This window comes from Thunnus maccoyii, chromosome 7 (assembly GCF_910596095.1).
Source record: "Thunnus maccoyii chromosome 7, fThuMac1.1, whole genome shotgun sequence".
NCBI classification, from domain to species: Eukaryota; Metazoa; Chordata; class Actinopteri; order Scombriformes; family Scombridae; genus Thunnus; species Thunnus maccoyii.
In genome coordinates this window covers 13,098,673-13,120,362 of record NC_056539.1, presented here as the reverse complement: position 1 = coordinate 13,120,362, position 21,690 = coordinate 13,098,673, and the positions used below count along the sequence as shown (strand labels likewise).

General features: G+C 39.0%; 2 protein-coding genes across 7 annotated transcripts; both read left to right on the top strand.

Annotated features, from left to right (window-relative positions):
- Nucleotides 1–247: 247 nt before the first annotated feature.
- On the top strand, nt 248–9,872 carry plin3 (perilipin 3). Of its 3 annotated transcripts, none has more exons than XM_042416192.1 (8): nt 248–403; nt 4,543–4,632; nt 4,876–5,071; nt 5,363–5,445; nt 6,082–6,313; nt 7,688–8,028; nt 8,449–8,664; nt 9,098–9,872. In XM_042416192.1, the coding sequence occupies exons 2-8, from the start codon at nt 4,564–4,566 to the stop codon at nt 9,236–9,238; spliced, it is 1,278 nt and encodes a 425-aa protein (XP_042272126.1). In that variant the 5' UTR covers nt 248–403; nt 4,543–4,563; the 3' UTR covers nt 9,239–9,872. The 3 variants fall into 3 exon arrangements, with proteins under 3 accessions (XP_042272126.1, XP_042272124.1, XP_042272125.1); XM_042416190.1 differs by having other exon boundaries at nt 8,446–8,664; XM_042416191.1 differs by lacking the exon at nt 248–403 and adding an exon at nt 445–667 and having other exon boundaries at nt 8,446–8,664.
- Nucleotides 9,873–10,025: 153 nt separating this feature from the next.
- Nucleotides 10,026–20,141, top strand: zgc:77486 (uncharacterized protein LOC405808 homolog). Of its 4 annotated transcripts, none has more exons than XM_042416193.1 (7): nt 10,026–10,145; nt 11,300–11,499; nt 11,879–11,990; nt 13,692–13,819; nt 14,781–14,885; nt 16,378–16,479; nt 19,957–20,141. In XM_042416193.1, the coding sequence occupies exons 2-7, from the start codon at nt 11,340–11,342 to the stop codon at nt 20,004–20,006; spliced, it is 657 nt and encodes a 218-aa protein (XP_042272127.1). In that variant the 5' UTR covers nt 10,026–10,145; nt 11,300–11,339; the 3' UTR covers nt 20,007–20,141. The 4 variants fall into 4 exon arrangements, with proteins under 4 accessions (XP_042272127.1, XP_042272130.1, XP_042272129.1 ...); XM_042416195.1 differs by lacking the exon at nt 10,026–10,145 and adding an exon at nt 10,205–10,421; XM_042416194.1 differs by lacking the exon at nt 10,026–10,145 and adding an exon at nt 10,428–10,554.
- Nucleotides 20,142–21,690: the final 1,549 nt, after the last annotated feature.

The following is a 21,690-nucleotide window of genomic DNA, read 5'->3' as shown; positions in this document are numbered from 1 at the left end:
TAATCACATTATCATTGAGTTTATCAAACTGAGAATCCAAAATTAGACAGTTCTCTAAAATAGAGACTAATCTACAAGGCAAGATGCAAGATGATCCAAACGTCAGCTGAGTGAGTACAACAATAGAAACATAAGAAGCAAATGTCTCATGTGTCCCAATGTCATTTATTTCTAACCAGATAATGACAGTAGCAGTCCGCACTGACCTCTGAGTGCTGTGATTTAATTGGTTAAAAGTTTATATGACAATCCCTCCCTCACTCCGCCTTTCTGGCCGGACTGAAGACAGTGCAGCTCTGCCGTGTGATTAGACACAGGGCCTTATTGTAGGCTGGACCGGATCATTGACCAGCATTACACTGCAGGTCACGGCAGGACAACGGAGCAACAGGCTGCCAGTGAGGTCAGTGTGAGATTTGACAGCTCTGTTTTGCTTTTAAACCAGTACTCAACCTGACGACGGCGTGTTGCTAAGATACAGCTCACGAAACTAACTTGTTACTTCCTTTTTAACTATTGAGGAAATAACTGTTTACACTCAGTTTGCTTGTTATCGCCGACGAGTGTTGCACCGACCAGAGATTATGATGAATTAGGGAGAACCGATGAAAAGAAAGTGGCTGTTTGCTGAAGTGACGCTGGCAGCTCGTTTATTTCCTCATTTGGGGTAAAGTTCATCAGCTTTAAACTAGAAGGAAATGACAGCTGCGTAGTGAACAGTGCGCCCTCTTGAGAAGGACATCATTTTATGTCAAAAAGCAGACAAAAGGGAGAATTTATGGGCTGAGCAATGAATGAATAATGGAAATCCTCCTCCTAGCAGCGTTGTCACAGTTTACAGTTTTACATTTGCATTGTAAGCTGCTGCTGTGGTTAAATCTGTGGTTAAAACCCACCCTTCTGACCAAATGACCCTTTACTGAAGCAACTTGTGGGCCCTAGTGCCAACCAGTGACTGATTTTTGTTTGATATGAGGTATTTTTGATGCCTGATGAAATGAAAGTATACAGTATTTCACAAGAAAAAGCAGAAAAATGGAGAAAAGATTTAGAGACATAATTCTGTGCAACAGATTTTTATTTTCCTTCATATCCCTTTAATCATATTTTGACCTATTAGATTTGTTTGGGACCCCCGACCCCCAGGCTAACCTCTGACTAAATGTTCTTCACCTCATGCAAATTCATTTCACTGATGCCAGTCTACACTATTATAGAAGAAACTGATTACGTAAGACCATTCCACATTTAAAAACCAAGCTCTTCCCTTCTTTGGATAATTTACTTCCTTTACTGTTTTTACCATGTTTCTTTCTTCTATCTGTTTCTTTCTTCCTCCTGTCAGATCAGGGACAGCTGCAGTCTCTTTAACCCACTGACTAATAGTGATTTCTCCTTTGTTTCAACTCCAACAATGTTTCCTATGGCAAGTATCTCAATAGTTTCCTGGTGAGATATACCAGCCTGCCCGGTAATATCAAAGGTCACATAGCCTCCAGAGGGAGCATAGCAGCTTCCATTTTTCTGGACTTAAAGAAAAAGATGTTGCTGCTCAACATTGCGAGGATGTGACAAATAGTCTTATGATGCCATAGACAGAGCACAGACAGTCTTTTTGTAGGTGCTTTGGTGGAATCGCTTCAGTGATACGATTATTTCCGAATGTCTTCTATTGTGTTGCATAATAGCCTTCTGTGTATCTGAAAATTATCTTGAGTTTATCTCACTCTTGATATCATGGAGCAGAGTGTCAGACTTTGCTTTGTAATAAAGCTAGTGAAGATCTCATCAACTGCCTCTCAGAAAGAAAAAAAAAAACATGTTGCTCAACCAGGCTGTTGCAACAAAATGCAATTTGCAATCATTCAGAGCCTGGAGAGACTGTCTGCAGCAGCAGAGGTCATGAAAATATCAGAGAGAGTATTTTTATTCAGACTGACATCCAAAAGAACGTCTGAAATGAATAAACAGTCATTCCATATGAAGGTCATCAGTGGTTGAAACTGCTTTTCTTCAGCGTAGTTTGTTGGATGTGTGAGGCGCGTCTTTCTGTCAGCGTTACCTCCTGTCAGGTGGATGTTTAGCCTAATCTACCTGAGCATTTGCTGCAGGCTGGCACCAGGTTGCTACAGCTGTATGATCACAAGGGTCACATCCCCCTTTGACTCCTCTGCCTTTATACACGGGGTCAAGCATGCGAAGCGCTCGTTAACAGTGTTCACGTAAAGACAGGTGGAGTCGACTGCTGTCTCACTGCGCCATCTGGTAGAGCACAGACAGATGCCATCCACATGTTGTGAGCACAAGAAGGAGAAGGGAAAGATCTCGCTGCTGAGGGTTCTGTCCAATCAGCTAATGTGCCTCTTCACTTCCTTCACTGTATCTCTTCTTTATTGTCTCACGTCCTCCCACTTATACCTTTACTCACTCACTTACAAGAGATTACAGTAGCTGTTGTTGTTATGGCGATGTGCAGCTTGAGACTAGGGCTGCATCGTTTGGTCTATAACATGAACAGAAAATAATGAAAAATCACAACTGTTCCCATTATAATTTATCAGAATCCAAGTTGACATCCTCATATTGCTTATTTTCTGACCAACAAGTCAAAACCCAAAGATATTCATTTCATGATGCGTAGTTCTTACATCCAGATGTTTTGTGCCATCACCTTTTCTTTTTTTTTGTCTTTTCATGAGACAAAAAAAGCAGCAAATCCCCAGGAACAAGAGAATAATAGACATTTTTTCTTGAAAAATCACTTTTAACCATTTAATACATTGTCAAAATCCTTTTTTTTCTTTGTTTTAGTTGATTGACTAATTGAGTAATCATTTCAGCTCTACATGAGACATTACACATTTATTTGTTTATGGTCATAAATGTTGCCATACTGTTTATAAGGTGGTAGCTTTAATATATAATATCTTGTGGTATTAGACCATTGTAAGCAATATTCCAAAAAATGAGCAGGACTGTTTTATGGTAATATTGGATTTTTTGTTTGATTTTTTTTTTTTTAATTCAGTGTTATGACACATTTTTACTTGTGATTCAGTTAACTGTATTAGACAAAAACTGACACTCCCATCTTGTTGTTCTTATCCATAAACCTTAATCAATTACTATATTTATCAATATTGTGATATATAATAACATAAAGTATTGTGTGGTAGTGATCGAGGACTTGATCTATGGTGTGTCACCCATCTTGTGCAAAGTTGAGCCTAAGTTGATTTGAAAATGACGTACTGTACAGTTTCTGCTCCTTAGTTCAAGAAGAATAGAAACTGGATCGATAATAGGACCATTGGTTTAATTAATTGTGGCTTTATTTTACCCTGTGCAATTGAGTTTTCATTTAAGGCATTTGTTCATTGTAGTAATGCAATAGGGTAGTTTTCACTTGAAGCAGCATTTCACTTGAGTGATTCTTATGGCCTAGTTTTCATTTAAAGCAATATGTTATATTAGTAGAAGTGCCGTATTGCCCAATATTTCACTGAAGAACTTTCACTTGATATAAATGATACCAGAGGTCCATTTTGCCCACATGCCTTCATGTGAGTTTGTGAATAATCAGTCTTCAGCATTAATGCCCTACAGGGCCCTAGTTCTTACCATTTATTCATGGCTTTTCTCTGACTCAAAGCAATCATTTCAAATTAGACAAACTTTTGCATCCCTGTAATTCTTTTCCATAATTTATCATCTCTGTATTTCTTCATGTTGTATTCATACTTTTTTTTAAAAAATATGAAAGCAAACAGCATCTCATGGACCAGTTTTTTTTAACCTTTTCAGTCCTCCTATGTGGCCACCAAGAATTACTTTAAAAACTGACCTCAGTCATGATTAAATGTGCTATTAAAATGTCAGGCTGATATTCTTTAATTATTTTGAGTTCAAGTTGAAATAACGTAACACACAGATAATCATGAAACTGTTTTTCTCCTTAGTGGTGATATTATTAGATCTAGAAGTAAAAATAGTTATTATATTTGCACACATACTTACTGTATGTGTGTATGTCTATATCCTGTTCTGCAAAACATTTGTTCCTATTTTCATTAGCAAATTCTAGATTTTACCCAGCGTCTGATGTTAAGACTTTATTATATCAGGATGCTATTACGCAGCATCTTCAGAGTTTTAAAATGTAAAAATATAGCTGTGGGATATCAACAAGAAAAACAAAACTCCAAATATATCATTAACTGATTTTTGACTTTCAACTGAACACATAGTGTAGAGTCAGTGTTTGCTTGGCTGCACCATTTTCTGTCTTTCTACATGCAGCAGTTACATCCTCATTGCATCATAGTGTTGACAAATTAATTTATTATGGTTGAATTGCCTCTCTGCCCATATTAAGCCATCCGACAGGACTGTGATTCCATTCCCTAATTCATTAGACACTATTTCTCTGTGAGATAAAATATATCAGCCACTTAAAGAATATCAGAGAGGAGCAAGTGTTTCATCATGAATACTAAGCAATGTGAGGTGAATCTCTGTTTCTGACACTATATTCCATGTCAGAGATTGAATCCAGCAGTCACAATGGCAGACAGTGGGAAGACTAATGAGACTGGAGCTGCAGCAGCAGAACCAGCTAATGGAGACCAGCAGGTGAGGAGCACTGTGACCCAAAATGACACCTATTACAAAACTGGAGCATATGATGAACTCATTTGACGCTCAGAATTTCCCCATTTTGATAAGCCACTGTGGGAAATCAATCATTATCCCTAACAGAATACTTAAAACCTGCACTGAAAATAGCTTTATAGAAACTGGATTGTATTTCACAATTTTTAAGCCTTTTCGATGTCAATAATGGTTGTTTTTTGTTTGTTTTTTTTAATTTCCTAGACTGTTGTTTCTCGAGTGAGCAACTTGCCACTGGTCAGTTCAGCTTGTGAGGCTGTTTCCAGCGCCTACAGTACCACCAAAGACAATGTGCCCTTGCTGAAGGGAGTGATTGATGTAGCAGAGACTGGGGTCCGAACCCTGGGAGCAGCTGCCACCACCGGGTCCAAGCCTCTTCTGGACATCATAGAGCCGCAGCGTAGGTTCTGCTCTCCGTGTAAAAAAAATATGATGTAATATATGTGCAATGAAAGCATGTAAATTTACAATGTTAAAATGTACATATATACATAATATTGCAGGCTTGCTGCACATCGCGGGTGTGAAACTGATGTCAGATCCACTTGTTTCTTCTTCTAACAATATAATATGCATATCATTATCTAGAGGTCTCTCAACTCTTTTACTTGATACATTTAGGATTCTTGTCATTATCAAAACATTTTATTCCTCCAAAAAAAAAAAAAATGCTGTTGTGCACTTTTTTCAGTTGCTACAGTAAATGAATATGCCATGAAAGGACTGGATAAAATGGAAGAGAAGCTGCCTATTCTTCAACAACCAGCAGACAAGGTCAGACCATTCTACTATAATGTAGGCAACAAAACAACAAAAAAACAACATCTCCACTTTTACTTTTTCATTTTGTCCTTGGTGATGCTCCTTTTCTCCTCACCTGTTTAACTGTGTGATTGTATTGATTCATAATATTAACATTTATCACACTGAAAGTCTTCTTACAGAATAGCAGCCCTTGTAATAATGTGTGATAATCATTCCCATGGGCATGAAAAATACTTTTTTTTTCTTTATTTGTTACTGATTCACGTATCAAGACACATCAAACATACAGTAATTCAGGTCAATAGTTTAACCAGCTTTCTAAATCGGTGCATGCGTTATATTAAACTACAGGTAACCATAGCAACAATGCTTACATCTCAGAATATCTAAGCAGTTACTGTAACTGTAAAAATAACTTGGCCATGGGTTGAAATTACCACAAACAAGCAAAATATAAAAGGTGACTTGTCCACAGCCTCTCTTTTTTTCCTCCTTTCACCCTGTACCTTATTTTCTCATACGGGTGCACCCTGCATTATCAGCTGCTCCTTCTAGCTATTGTCAGGATAAGAGCTATGTACCAAATACATAATAACAACACCTAGTACTCGCAGAGTGCCTCATTACCTCCTCTTTCTTCCACAGGTGGTGTCGGACACAGTGGGCATGGTGTACCAGTCAGTGACAGGGGCCAAAGACGCTGTGGTGGGGGCTGTGATGGGTGGTGTTGAACTGACCCGGGCAGCAGTCAGCGGAGGCATCAGCACCGTCATGGGCACCAGGATGGGCCAGATGGTCAGCAGTGGGATGGGCATGGCCCTTAGCCGATCTGAGGACTGGGTTGACCAGAACCTACCACTCACTGAGAGAGAGCTGGGTCAGTAGCTATCCTAAATGTGGCAAGCACGATCAGTCCGTAAAAACCAATATGTCTACTGCTGAAGTATAGACAGGTGTGTTTTGACAGTTGGATCAAATGAAGCTGAAACAAATTTCAAAGCCAGTTTGTCAAATTTTTATCACAGATGTTAAGTAAATATGTAAAGTGGCTTATCCCCAACTTTTGGTGTAAAGCTGATAAGATAAGTAAGGAACTAAGGGTTGAATTGAGGTATATGCACATGTGATAATGCAAAGTTTATGAAATACTTATCAACAACAAAGCACTCATAATTTAGATTTAATTGTTGTCTAGAGTTAGTCTTTGAATGAACACACCAGTCGATCAAAGTGAGAGTGATAACAGGCTCCAATCCTGTGTTTCAAGTTTTGATTATACTTTTGTTTACATTTGGACCATATATTATAACTTTAACATATGTCATGCAAACAAGACTGATGGCCTTTTGAGACCTGCTACATCATCTCAATCAGATTTTTGGCATTTTTTGTTCTATTCATTTTCATCTCCAACCTAAAGATACATGTAAAGAAATTGTATTTAGTTCCACATTGGAAAATGAAAAGTATGTGCAGCGACATCCATTTTCTGTTAAGCGTTAGTAATGCTACAGATTTACTTTAGGAGGAAAATGTTAAAGTTTAATGATTAGACTACGTTTTACTTAAATTTAATTTATTCACATAATTAATATGTGTGAACAGTAGGTCTTGTAGCTGTTGCCATTTACTGTGTAAGTCAGCAGCTTGCAGTCTACACTTGCGTCATTGATTTGTTGATCAAACAGCAAATTTTATGAAACTGTCCACTGTCATTATAAAGGCAAGATGGGGGTGATCGTCACAAAAAAATGGTCCCTTCTGTCTGGTGTTGAGCACATGAATGGCTGATGCTATTCATAGCGAGGGGGGCAGGACATTACAATGAACTTACCTTCTGTTAACTTGGCCGGTAAACCACCTACAGTTTCCAGCACTCACAGCTTTGACACCTGCTACTGTGATGTCATGTTATGACAACCTGCCACACGCCAGTATAGTACAAATACTACAAGAGGTTGTCCTCTTCTCTGATTATGGATATGAAAAAGATGCAGTTGCAACTCTAATTAGCTGCATCAGCAAAGTACCCATGATGGTAGTACTTTGGGGATTTTGGATTTCAATGGTTACGGTGGCAAAGGCCCACAGACGCACCTGGCTTTTAAGACGGACAAAAGGAAATATTGTTACTGTGTATGAACCTTAGCCTTCACAGAAGCTCAATACTTTAACCCATTTTTAACAGATAAACCTGCAATATAAAGCTACTCTTTTGAGAATATATGAAATTAACTCTTTTCTATTTCAGCCGCTGTAGCTGAACCTGCCACAAGTGAGATGGCTACCCCATCAGCCAGCCCCAGCTACTTTGTCCGTCTTGGGAAACTCTCTGCCAAGGTACAGGAGAGAGCCCTACAGCAGTCTCTGCTCCGTGCGCAGCATGCCAGGGATACTACCCATGCTGCCGTGTCTCAGATTACCAGTACTCTGGACCTGCTAGAGAGTGCACGTACCAGTCTGGGTTCTGCCAGCAACCAAATAGGAGGAGCCTCAGAACAGCTGCTGCAGCGCTGGACAGAGTGGAAGCAGAAGCAAGCTGGAGCTGGACAGACTGAGTCAGAGCCAGATGGGACCAAAGATGAGACTGAGGTCAGGCCTGTAGCATTTGGGAACTGACTATGGTATCGACTAATGGTTTCTAACCAGATTATTCTTGCATTTCACAGCCTCTAAAGTGCATATGCTGTACATGTGCAGCATGTATGCTCCAAAGTGACAAGAATACTGCTTGAACAAATGAAATAAAAAGAGCAAAAGCACATTTCTCTGATAGTTACTGGAACAAAACAAGAGCCCTGAAATTCAGCAATAAATCAGAGTGGCATTTTAGAGGCTGACATTTTATAATGCCATCACAGATTTCGGGACAGGAATGATATTACATTGTGTCACCAAAATTCAGATGCCTCAGTAATGGAAGGGAATTGGGATGAATTTATATGTTAAAGCTATATTGTCATATTTCATAAAATATGTCAATGTTTATCATTCACTGTCTGTTCACAGCAGCTGGAAGGGCGGGTCCTCTCCATGGTGCACAGTCTAAGTGACCAGCTGCGGTCAGCGTGCTCCAATGTGGTGTCAAGTGCTCAGGGTCTGCCAGGAGCAGTCCAGGAGCAGCTGACCAATGCCAGACGATCAGCCGAAGATCTGCACTCCTCTTTCGGGAACACCAGCACCCTCACACCCCTCCTGCTGGAGCGGAGCCGTTACCACTTGACCCAAGTACTGATTGCTCTACACAGTCTTTACCTCAGTGTATTATTTGCTGCATCAGCTAAGCTAAATATAGTTTCTTGCTTGAATTTGTATTTCCTTTTTATTCTATGTCGTTACTTAACACAATTAGTTCTTCCATTAACTTTTCATTGGTACTTAAATAATACCCCTGGGAAACACAGTAATGCATATTGTACATAAACAAACATCCATTCTGAGGATCTCCTCATTCATATGCATTTATGAAACTAGGACAGTTGAGTTTATGTTGTATTTAGTAATGTACACTTGTAACCTCATTGTTCCCTAACAATAATAAAGCTTAAGCATATTTCTGAGGTAAAGTATTTGTTAACCACAGAAATATTTGATTAAGTATTTGAGTATTTATGATAAAGTTATTGTGTTGAAAGTAATACTGATATGTTGCTATTCCTAGGTTCAGCAGTCTCTGGATGGTGTCATGGAGTACTTGCTAAACAACACACCGCTCAACTGGCTGGTGGGGCCTTTCGCACCTCAGATCACTGAGAGGGCAGAGAAAGATGTGCCGATGGAGCAGGCCGGACCACAGAAATAGACTTGAAGACTTTGTTGTGTTTCTTCATGAGTTAATTTAGTGTGGTGACAGAAGACTAATGTTTACTGTAGATGGACCATTTGAAAAAAAATACTGCATATCAGCTTTAATGAAAGAGGCCTGAAATTCATATGATCATTACTCTTTATGATGCACTTATTAGTGAATGACACTACATTTGTGATGTGAAAGTGAATGCTATTTAATCATAACCAAGCACACTGATCTGTGGCCCGAGAGAATGTATGAATTTGTGCACTTTTATCTTTTCCAGGATAAATAACATTTGTACATCTGCTCAAAGATTATCTATGTCTGTGCCCATACTGGTGTTTGAAAGACTTTTTGATAGAGGATAAAAAATAATTTAAAGCATTCCCAGAACTAAGCCAAATTTCTGTTGTCTGCAAAACACCAAGATCATTTCAGGGGCCCTAAGCTCCCCTCGTGATAATAAAGCAGTCACGAGCGAACATCTTGACATTTGACACTTTAACAGTTCATAATGCATTTCATTTGTTTTTAAATCACCCATTTTAATTTCAGTATTCTGTGTCTGAACCTTGATGAGTTTATGGAAGCAGTTAATGAACTGTCAGTGAGCTTGACATGTTAATAAATATTTTTGGACACAGCACAGCCTCAGTGTCGCATGTGAGCATTGTCTTCAGAGTGTCATGTTTGAGTGTTTTGCTGTTATTGTGAACTTTTGTGAGCGGGGTGGTGGACTTTGCTATGCTGGGCCGTTTGACTGAAGGCTGAATCGATGCTGGGTATGACGTCATGGTCGTTGTTTCGAATGTCGGGAGCTGGCGCTGGGTAGGAGGCCGCGCGCTCTGCTGGGGACACAACTTGTACAAATCTGAAGCCCAAGGTCGTCGACAGCCGCCGGTACCTTGAATTTCAGGTACTGTCTTCACCCTAGACCGCTATGGTAGAGTCCCGCTGCGTGTAACCGATTTAAAACCAGCCGGGACACTGTCAGGGAGCCCACTGCTTTTTCGGGCTGCCTGATTATGCTAGCAGTCCAGCTAACGTTAGCCTGCTAACACGAGCCGTTTATTCGATTTAAAACAGAAGGTTTGTTTACAGTTTGTCGCTAAGGACGCCGTAGTGCTTATTTTCTTGATTTCCATCATGATGGGAGGCTACCAAGCGAGATTTGTCCTTTCTTTTTGCATTGGTATGTAGTGTCAGACAGACAAAACGTCCAGCGAAGCTGTTTGCTAATGTTACAGTGTTTGCTTTGAGCTATGCAAGCATAGGACGCCAATTGTTTTCTGCTGCGGACAAACTCAAACTGGGGGCAGTCAGCTGTAAGTTGTTTAGCTTCATTGTAGTTTTAACGTTTGCCAGATCATCGGTTAATTTTAGGGTTCCGTTGAAGTTTTCAGGGTAGTTTTGTGCAGACGTGTCTTAGCTTTTGTTCCTTTTTAGTTAACTTTGTTCTGACCAAAACATCTTGCTGTGCGGCGGAAGAAACCATGACCTAGCTGAGCTAGCGTATGTTTTCGCAGACTGTAATTTGCCTTTTGCAATGGAATTGTGCACGTCTCTTTGTACCTTTTGTTTTCATTGCTGTGCTCAGCTCTCCACCTAGTTTGAGTGGTAATGCTATAGCTTAACGTTACTACTTGTAAAACACTCCTGGTGCATTCAGCTAATGTTGAAATCAAGAGGATCATTACATTATTATGTAGCTATGTCATATTATGCCATGAATGTCAGAGATTGCTTTTACCTTATGCATTAATTTAGCTACATAATTTAAACAGTATTTTCAGTTAAGTGTGACAAAGTCCAGTTCTGCTTTACTAGAACTGGACTTTGTCACTCTGTTGGTGTTGGACTTAATTTTTAATGATGTAGATGTGATCCTTCATTACAGCTACAATTAGCTGGTCATAACCCTTAGTTTACAAATAAACTCACAGTTTGCTCCAACTCTACTCTCATGCTCCAATGCCAGTCTCCAAGCTCTTTTAGCTTAAACATTAATAACCATGTAATCAAGCAGGGACTGTTAATCATTTTGACTAACTTCTGCAACCCCATTTTCAGGAATATCCTCTCCCATCCCCCTTACCCCCTCTGTCAGAGTATGGCTCAGGAGACCAATCAGACGCAGGTGCCAATGCTTTGCACTATGGGATGCGGTTTCTATGGTAACCCCCGCACCAACGGCATGTGCTCGGTCTGCTACAAGGAACACCTGCAGAGACAACAGGGAGGGGGGCGATCCAGCCCCCCGGGAGAGAAAGGTAGGAAGATGGGAGAGACATGACCTATAAAAAGCAGGGGGTGCTGGATATCGGTCAGTTAGGTGGAAAGGACATGAACCTGGAGCAGGGGGTCACTCAAAAATTGCACAGACATGATGGGCACTTGAATTTGCTAAAAGGGGTTGGAGAACAGAGGTAGCAGTAGCTGCCTGCACTGTGGCATCAGAAAGCAAGAGAGTGACATCTCCATCTGTTGTCTCACATTAACTCAAAATACATGTGATCATTGTAGACAAGTACTGGCAATAAATAGCACAAAATAAGATACTTAGAAACGAATGGAAAGTCATCCATGTTTAGGGCCAAAACCTCAGGTTCTGTTTTGTTCGAGCTGTCAGACTGTTCTGTCCCCACACAGCTGCTACATCACCGGCAGGATCACCAGGATCAGCTGGTGTGACTGTGGAGAACACAACCTCAGAGCCCAGCACAGAGGTGGCAGGAACCCCGCCTGAGGAACAAACAACCAGGTAAGTTGACTGAATGTTTGGAAATTTGCTCATACCTGTATTGTTTCAAAGATTGCTAAACCAGTAAATCAGTGAATCAGATATAATCTTTCTGATAAGTCATTCATCAAGTAAAAATAAACACACAATCATCTGTGTTTGTTTTCAAATGTTTTTTTTAGAATTGTTAGAATTTGAGCATTGTATAATTGTCATTTGGAGGTTTCTCTGGACTCAATTTGCTGAAATTTCTCGTCTTAAAAACAGCTGTTTGAGCATCTCTTTGCGCTTCTGTTTTGTCCGCACAGATTCACCTTTAAACTTATGGAGATATTGTGACTTATTGTGGGGGTTTGAAACAAAACTGCATTCTCATTTTGTGAAAAAATAAGTTTTTATTGTGGATGGTGTTGTCATCGGCTAGTATGGATCAGTGTTTTTTCATTCACATAGTTGTTTTGCTGATATTTTTAGAGGATTTTAGGTATAAGCATTGTTTTCTAGTGATAAACAAATGCAGCTTCAGTTTCATAGAGCTGTGTTGTTTAAAGTTGACACGGAAAGAAGAACTGAAGAGAAATGTACTTGCTTGAGGGCTTGTTCTTAAAACTGCTGCATAATGATGTTGAATACTTGTTGCAGGCCTAGTTCATTTTTTGTAATAAGGCATTTTGTGAGAGCTGTTGTATGATTTGCTTTAGTTACGCCAATAAATCAATATTTTTGGATTTTAAAATTTAAAAGAAGGGGGATGGATGAGAAAGGAATTTGAAGATGATGGTGTTTTTGAGTTTTATGGGGCTGTTTTTAATAGATTAAAAGCAAATGTTTGTATTATTATGTGTTTTTGCTTCAGACTTTGTTATAGAGATAACTGTCCTTTTGTTGGAAAGAGACCAAACAAGATGACAGTAGACCAGGATAGTATTTAAAGTAGGAATATAAGATAGTTTGTTAGTGGATTTATTATTTGAGCAGTAACTGTACTGTAGTTTAATATAAGACCCATGATTGCATTTATGAGTTTCCTGGGAAATGCACATTACCAACATTACAGTGCACCCAGTTATCAAAGATGTTTCACTAATGGGTTTATTTTTCCCAGAATGTCTACAGATAAGTCCAAACAAGCATTTGTTCCTAGTATGATGAAATTTTGGAATTATCAGAAGGGTTTTGGGCCTGATATGTCTGGTTTATGTAGTCGTGGATAACTGTGCACCATATATATGTATGTGCTGTCTTGTTTCTGTATGCCCTGTCTGTTAGTGGTTGCGTCTGTCTCATTAATAGGATTGTGATAGAAACAGATCCAAATAATTAGTAGTCAGCCACCAGACAAACTGATAGGATGCAATGAGTATATAGCAAAGTAAAACAAGGAAAAATGCAATATAGCAAAATGTCTTGAGCTATTTTTGGTGTTCTGTGGTTGAAGAGATGTGTGGGGCTACTACAGCTATGTTGTGTGGATTGTGATTACTCCATTTTCATATAGAAGTCATTCTGGAGGGCATCAAGAGCGTCTACGTTGTGAGTGAAGTTAAGAAGGCTATTACTTACATTTGCCATCTAACAAAATATACATAGATCTTTCTTCCATACATTTATTGCCAAATTAATTTGAAAAAAAAAACAGTTATGAATATTAATTATATTTTTGAATTGGCATACATTTTCTTATATGGTCTAAAATTGTATTTTATGTTCTTGTAATGTCAGTCCCAGCTCTCCCAGCCCTGTAACTCAACAGATGACAGCTATGAGCATCTCCCAGGATTCAGGAGCTGTAGACTCTGATCGAGCAGAGGCTGAGGAGGGAGAAGAGGAGGGTACTTCCAGCAGCACAGGTAATAGAAAACTGTGGTCCTTTGACAAACCAATCAGCCCAAGTGTCACTCCACTTACAGCAAGTCAGGCTCACCGCAGGGGAGAGCAGGTTATCAATAAACAGCTAGACTGGGGGTATATCAGGTATCGGCTAGACGTGACTGATCTACTTTGAATACAGTTTCTAAATGTCATTAGTTAGTAAGTTAGTAATGTCATCAGCTGTGTTCTTTAAGTTACCAGAGTCTACTGACTCAGTTTTTAATGCCTCAGCAATCCCTTACCTTATGTTACCTTACATAAGAATGATTCAAGTGAGGTCCCCACAGTGTGGTGTACAGATCTTGAATATGGAAAAAAAGAAAGTGCTGGTATCAGATCAGGGATCTGTATCAAATACCCTGAGTTGAGATATCAGAAATGTGCAAGAAATTTTCTGATCGGTGCTATCCTCCACCACAGACCCTGAAAAACGCTTCTGGTTCAGCAGTAGAATTATAGCATACCAAATTGGTAAAATGATTAGTTTCCCCTTTATTTATTTCATTTGCACTACATATTCTGTGACTTTTCTAAATCCACCAAGAAATTACAGTATAATGAAATTGTAGTTATGGCAAAGCCTCCATTCAAATATGTAAGCTGAGGCAGAGTATAATGGTCTAGTGGCCAGAATTGGCTCCCAAAGAGAAAGAAACTGCAGACAGAATGTACAGCATCATCTCTGTCATACTTGGCCTAAAACCTTTTTCTTTAGAATCTGTCTTAGCTCTAATGTACATTTCCCCGTCTTGATCAATGCATTTTAACTTTTTGATTTTACAATGCATCTTTTGAATGTTTTACTTTGGGTCGGGGTTATCTATAGTATTTGACCTGTTAGTGTTGAACATACTTTGATCCTTTGTGCTACTATTGAATCATCCATTTCAGCATGTAAAGAATGAACCGTTTTGCACTCATTGTGCTTTGTTTCAACAGAGCCAGTGGGGGAGGCAGCACAGGCTTCTGATGGTGACCAAACCCCTGACAAAAACAAGAAAAAGAATCGTTGCTTTTCTTGCCGGAAGAAAGTGGGCCTTACTGGTAAGGAAGAGTTTCATGATGCATATACACATACACACAGAGCAGTGAGCTCCTGAGCTACTGACATGGTTCAAAGGTTTATGAATCATGAACCGGCATTGTTGGGATTCTCCACCCCTCACCCAACAATCATAACCTGACAGCGTCTGAAATTCAGAACAATTTGTTTACAGCACCAAAGATCTTGTCATTGCACCATTTTTCATGTCATTGATGTATCTTGTGGACTCAAAAAGCACAGCACAAAAATCATTTTTGAATTCACACCACTGTCAGAAGTCCGGTGTAAATTGAAAGTAAGAATCAGCCTATCAAAATGAAAATTGTCTTTAAGTCAACTGACAGAGATGTGATCAGAGTCCCTTAACTGTTACACAACAGTGAACTGTCTTGATTTCATTATGAATATGGAGATAATATTCATTGGTTTCTGAAATAGAAGCGATATCTTACTGCTGACTCTGATATCACTGATCAGAGCTCGCTGCTCAGTCGCTTAGAGCATCAGGCCAAGCTCACTTACAATGCTCTCAATCTTTCCTTACATCTCAGTTGTGGTGTTCCTGTAGGATTGACTGACAGCTCCTTGTTGTTTTACATTCACCACATTCCTCCTCTGACACCATTTCAAACACAATGAACGACAGTTGCACACAAATCATTTTAATACTGTTTTGGAAGTATCAATCACATGTAATCTAAGCTGTGGCTCCCCTAAAAACCATCTCTTGAATTCACTCTAAGTGAAAGTACATAGGTTGCAGTAAATGCCTCAACTTTAGCTGATTACAACTGGTGCAAAAAAACTACCAAAACTAAGAGACTCCTAGTTTAGTATATTCCTCCCATTCAAGCTTCCATGCACTTACTGTTACATTTTGAAATAAGTCATTGCTAGTTTCAAGGGCTCAGAAAGATCAAGTACCTGTAACCTACATATGCAAAATCCAACCCCCAGTCTGTGGTTTGTGTCATGATTTTTCCACTTTGGTACAGAGAGCTACATACTGCAGGTTGGTGGTGCATTTCACAGTCAAAGGCATTTCACAGTGTACAGTTGGTCTACACCTTTTTCCAAAGTGGATTGCCTTAAAAACAGGCTCCAGGGGCCATTTAAAGTTCAACTGTAATATTTGTATATTAAACCTGACCCAGACCCTCTGTATGCAGTGGGCACACAATGGGCTTGTATGCAGCCTGATAGAGGCAGCACCCTCAGGGTCTGTCGAACTCTCCATTTCTGCCCTTTCTTACTCTTAAAGGGATGTTTTATTGCACACTGTTAGCACAATTTTAGATATGCCCAGTTTAATTACTAAACCCAGACTGTGATGCTCAGAGCTGCAATAGATTTGAACCTTTCAACCCATAGAGGTCAGTGCTGCAATACATGTCTTCCATATAAGAATTAGTGTGCAATTGCTCTTTTAATATGTGATAATGTTTGCAATACAGACTTTAGACTGATTGTGTTTACTTCTCTTTATTGAAGGTTTTGACTGTCGCTGTGGCAACCTGTTCTGTGCCATTCACCGTTACTCTGACAAACACGACTGTCCCTATGATTACCGGAGTGCAGCTGCAGCCCGCATACGTAAGGAGAACCCCATCGTGGTGGCTGAGAAAATTCAGAAGTTATGAGGACTGAGTGCAAAAAAAAAAAAAAGTCTCTCTGACTTTGTGAATTTGAACAATGGCGACTTGGCTGAAAAACACCTGATATCATGGCTTCATTTGTTCATGGTAGTCTAAGACGGGCAGGGTGGGGTGGTGCGGTCACAGCCACTGTCCAGACGCTTCCCTTACTAGCATCTCCCTCTCTCTCCACTAGTGACTGTTTGCGGCTGAACCTAAGTGTTTCTGTTTGTGTGTGTGTTTGTATGAAAGTGTGTGTGTGTGTGTGTGCACATTTGCTTGAGAGTTGGGGAGAGAGCGGTAGGGGCTTGGTGGACATGTTGCTCTGGGGAGGGAAGGCATTTGATTTTACCCCTTTTTTGTTTCTCAACTCGGGGGATCGTGTGGGTTTATTTTTGTACAATCCCTGTAAGGTAGTTGAAATGAGACAGGGGTAAGCTGTTAAGGAATGTGTCACAGCCTGGATAACGACACTGAGGTCAATTAAGAAGGTCTAGCAAGTTTTGAAAAAAGAAAAAAAAAACTAGCTGGGAGATTTCATCCATCAGCAAGACCTTTTAAGGGCTTTGGAATATAAATTTTTCTCCCAGAGTAAAAATGATGTCAACTTCTTGTCAAATTGGCAGATTTTTTTTTTTTTTTTTTTTTATCCTTCTCATCTCCTCGTACCCTTATTCTATGGGTCACCACACGTTGGACTCCCAAGTCTCAGCATTTTCCAGAAATGTTTCTCTTTGATATATTGACTTATCATACTGATATTGGGTGCATGAACATTGGAGGGGTGGGTTGGGGGGGTGGGTTAGGGGAAGGGTAACTGAGAACCTTGACTTACCTGAGTGATTGAATTCTGTGTTTTGTTTTTTGTTTTTTTTTTTTGTTTTTTTTTTTCTTTCTGTTTTAATGAGCGTATGACATCAGAAGATCTATATTAATATATTGTAGTTAGCTTGAATTGTGTGATTGCATTCTATTTATTTTTTATCGTTTGGTTGGTCTGTGCTGGAGGATTGGCAGCATGTGTCAGCAAATCAGTACGATTTGCATTTAACCTTTTCACTTATATTTAAGTAATTCCATCTTGATTATATAACCATTGAAGAAAAAAATACACAAGCTCTGACACGATGGAGTAGAGTCCAGTTAAGCTGTTAGTTACAATTGTGCAGTAAAACGTTATTTTGGATTTGGAAACAAAGCACAACAAAGTGTGTCAAACTGCAGAGCACAAAATAACGTGCCACACCTACTCAGTTTTGTTCAGCATCTGGGTCATTTGCAGTTTATACTTGATCAGTATAGCAGGCTAACTGAAAAAAAAAGGCCTGCATGATTGACCGATGAGATGTTAGTAAGACAGTTTGTTCCTCTTGAATGCCCTTTTTCGTTCTGTGGAGTCACAGAGTGGAGCTCCATGTTTCTCTAACCACCAGCAGACCACTGACACATGCTGAATGAAAACTGACCCGGGTTGCAGTTAGTCTACACATCGACACACCTTCTTTCTGCTCAGCTAAAGTAAAGATTGCCGCGATGCTACAGAGCTGCGCGCTGTGCTTTTACGATGTGCTCGGATTCAGACGAGTCTTTTACCAAGAAGACCGCTTCTAGCTAGCTTCTTCTAGGAAGATCAACTTAAAATGCATGTGTGCAGTCAGAACATATGAGTTACTGTTTGGTAACTGACTGCACAGTTAGAAATGAAGCTGGAATGTTTAAAAAGCCACACAGCAGTAGCACAATGCATGGCTGGTTCAAGTTAACAGGACTCTACTGTTTTGTTTTGTTTTTCCAAATGTAAATACCATATGGCTCCTATTCATATAGTATAATCTTAATGTAGATTTTTGCCAGGTAATAAAGGTGGGGGACTATGGTGAAGAATAGTACAATGTGTATAAAAGTGCTTTTCATAATTATCCAAACAAAAAAAAAGAAGAATGTGCCGCAAATGGCACTGATTTTATTCCCCCATCTTGGTTCCCCCTTTTGTTTACAAGATATTTGCCACATCATCTGCCCATGTAATGTCCAAAGTATTTTCAAACACTGGCTCCACCATGAGTATCTCCTGTAGGCCACATGGCTTCTATTTTACAATAGTCAGATTGTTAACAAGCCCCTGTAAGCTGTATTAACCTCGCTGAATTACACAGTATTCCAATCCTTGCTTTTTATCCTGTTACTGATTCTATTCATAGCATAGTGATATTACAGAGAGTTTAAAAGGCCCCTTGTGAGATGTAAGGGGTGGGGGGGGGGTCATCTTTTCATTATCAAAAGCTTTCCTTGTAAATGTTGCTTGATCTTGATCATTAAATATTTATGAAAAAAGCTGTAGAAAAGTTGCAAGGAATTGGCAGAGAATGCATTTTCTAAATAAGCCAGCGCAGAATGTGTTGGACGTTAATGACTCTTTTCCTTGTATACATCGAATATCATAACAGGACCTGGTCGAATTTAGCTCTGGCTACTATGATTGGAAAATTTGCCTTTATCAGAACTCCCATTAAAGTCTTAGTGTTTATAATGGACATGTGGCTTTGTGACTTAATATGCCGACACTGAGACTGTTTACCTGAGATAAGTTGGTCATCTAAAGTCCTTGACTGTGGTCTGATTTCTTCCTCCATCTCATCACTTGTGGAAAATTGAAATTCAGAAGGAGTTTATGGGGGTTCTTGAGTGATGATTATATACAAGGAAAATAATTGTCATATTAAGGGGAACCTGTGGTTGAAGCAGTTTGATGTTTCTTATGTAATCTGAATATTGAAGCTTGCCTGCTGGGTTGATAACCATAACAAAATATTGTCTCCCACAAAACGATGGTCATCTTTCCTTTACAGATTGATCGTTCTTTCAGAGTCATTCCCTTTCTTGGAATGATTGTTCAGCCGATGTAAATCGTGTGGATTTCATGGTTTACACTTTCTGTTTTCTATTGACTGCTCATATCACACCCTCTTTTTTTGAATAAATGTGAGCAGTTTGAATGTAAACCACCATAATTCATACAATAAGCTGTAATGTCATTTATCAAATTATACTTAGCCCTGATATTGACTATGACTTTGGGCAGAGGATGGAGGCCCATTTTTCTTAACATGCGATTTGAGACAGTTGGATCACTAAAACTGTTTTTGTTTTTGATGAAGGACTCGGCACCAGCAATTAGGGCAACAATACTTAAATAATCTAGATATTATCAGTACATATTGTTTTCTTCCTTCTGTTCTGTTGCTTTGATAGAGTTTTGATGTCTTCAATCCTGTCTTTAGCACAATGTTTTATAATCAATGTCTTCATCATGCAAGGGTTTTGATTGATGATAATAATGATAAACCTGCCAGTTATGATGAATCTGGTTAGAATTCTGTTTCACTGCAGAACCGAAGACAAATGAAGATGAGTTGATTCATTTTTGTCTTTCAAGATGCACTTGAGGGACATCACATGAAATCTGCAATGTTCACAGAGCTGTAGTTCCTGTCCCTTGGCACTCCAGTCCCCCAGAAACACCACCAGATATCTTTTTATTTTGTTTTTCTTTAAAGATTTAGGATTGTATGATGTGTAAGAGTAAGTACAAAACAATAAAATCGCAAAGTTTATTTTAAATTATACTTGTCTTTTGTATTTTTTTTAATGCATTTTAATGTGCTAGATGCTCATGGAAATGCAGTCTTCTGGTAAATAAACAGTGATTTTGTTCTTTGTGTATGTAGTGGTTTAGTCACAAGCACTCATAGAGTAGGTTCTGTGCTGCTCCAGTGCATCTACATACAGTGGCCCCTCTGCTTTGTACTTGTATATTGTTTCAGACTCAGCAAAACACTGTAGGCACAAATGGTACCACACAATAGTGCCTAATGTTCAGCTTCAATGTATGCCGTATGAGGAATAGTCATAAGGGCCAATCAACTGCACTGATTTTAAAACTCTGAAACACTCAGTTTATCTAATGAGACCAAATTATCAATCAGGAAATTTGTTTGTTTTTTTAAAGATTTTCAAGAAATTTATGAAAACAAATTTGACCAAATCATGCCAATGTCAAATTCTCACATTTCACCATACAAAGCTTAAAATAATTGAATGCGAGGTCCAAGTAAAAATGGAAACCTTTGTCTTGAAAAATGAAAAGTGATGGATCCATTGACCCTTTCACTGTAGACATTTTGACTTATAGGAAGCACATAGGTGTAACTTGTAACATTAATCATGGTTTTAATCAAAGTGTCCCAGTAAGCCATACCTATGAAGCAGATAGCAGGGTCCCTGAACTAAATGGAGTGTTGCCATCATTATGGTTATTAATGCTTGATGCTGACACACACACACACACACACCTGAGCTATTCCTGCTATAACATTAAAATATCTGCTGTGTAAAAACACCAAGTCAGAATTATTGTACAGGTACATAATCTTGCTGGTGCTGTCAGACAAAACATAAGTACTGAATATCAGTGGTATGGACATTTGTGCATATGTATTTATATTTTACACTTCTGTAGACCAAAGTAGATTTTCTAACATCATTCTTTTGTCTCCTTGAAAGGTATAATAATGAAAATGCCTGCACATTCATGGTCCACCTACACAGGTGTTTTCACTTTATTTGCCTGATTAGACCTCCTCCCAGGACCATGTGGGTGTACACTTGATTTGGTTTTGTTGTCCCTGAAAAGATCAGATAGCTTGGACCTTTTTAAGTAGGGCTGTGCAATATGACCAGAATCTCATATCCTGATATAGGTCATTGTATATCTTGATAACGATACATATGATGATATAGCACATTTTCTGTAAATTCAATGAATAAATAGTTTCTGGTCTGGTTTATACTCATTACATTACTATAAGTACAATAAAAGCTTTGCAAGTAAAAAGCTAAGAAGAGTAATTTATCAATGTAATCTGCACAAAAGATGGACAGACTCCAAATGATGAAAAATATTGCTGTGAAGAGTATGATTTTTTGCAACACAACAAAATAAACAATAGAGCATAATATGAAACGGTAGATGTTTTTCTATTGTCACATGATATATATCGTCATATCACACAGCCCTATTTTTAAGTATCTGGAGTTTGTTGACCCAGCAAACTGTATCTCCACCCAACATGAAGGGTCAGTTTACCCAAATTACAAAGAACATACAGTA

Bases quoted from the DNA above. Each gene is read 5' to 3' on its own strand.
- plin3 (XM_042416190.1), top strand. From the start codon at position 4,564: ATGGCAGACAGTGGGAAGACTAATGAGACTGGAGCTGCAGCAGCAGAA. The intron at 4,633-4,875 runs GTGAGGAGCACT...TTAATTTCCTAG, and splicing joins CAGCTAATGGAGACCAGCAG to ACTGTTGTTTCTCGAGTGAG. The intron at 8,029-8,445 runs GTCAGGCCTGTA...GTCTGTTCACAG, and splicing joins GGACCAAAGATGAGACTGAG to CAGCTGGAAGGGCGGGTCCT.
- zgc:77486 (XM_042416193.1), top strand. From the start codon at position 11,340: ATGGCTCAGGAGACCAATCAGACGCAGGTGCCAATGCTTTGCACTATG. The intron at 11,500-11,878 runs GTAGGAAGATGG...GTCCCCACACAG, and splicing joins CAGCCCCCCGGGAGAGAAAG to CTGCTACATCACCGGCAGGA. The intron at 14,886-16,377 runs GTAAGGAAGAGT...TCTTTATTGAAG, and splicing joins GAAGAAAGTGGGCCTTACTG to GTTTTGACTGTCGCTGTGGC.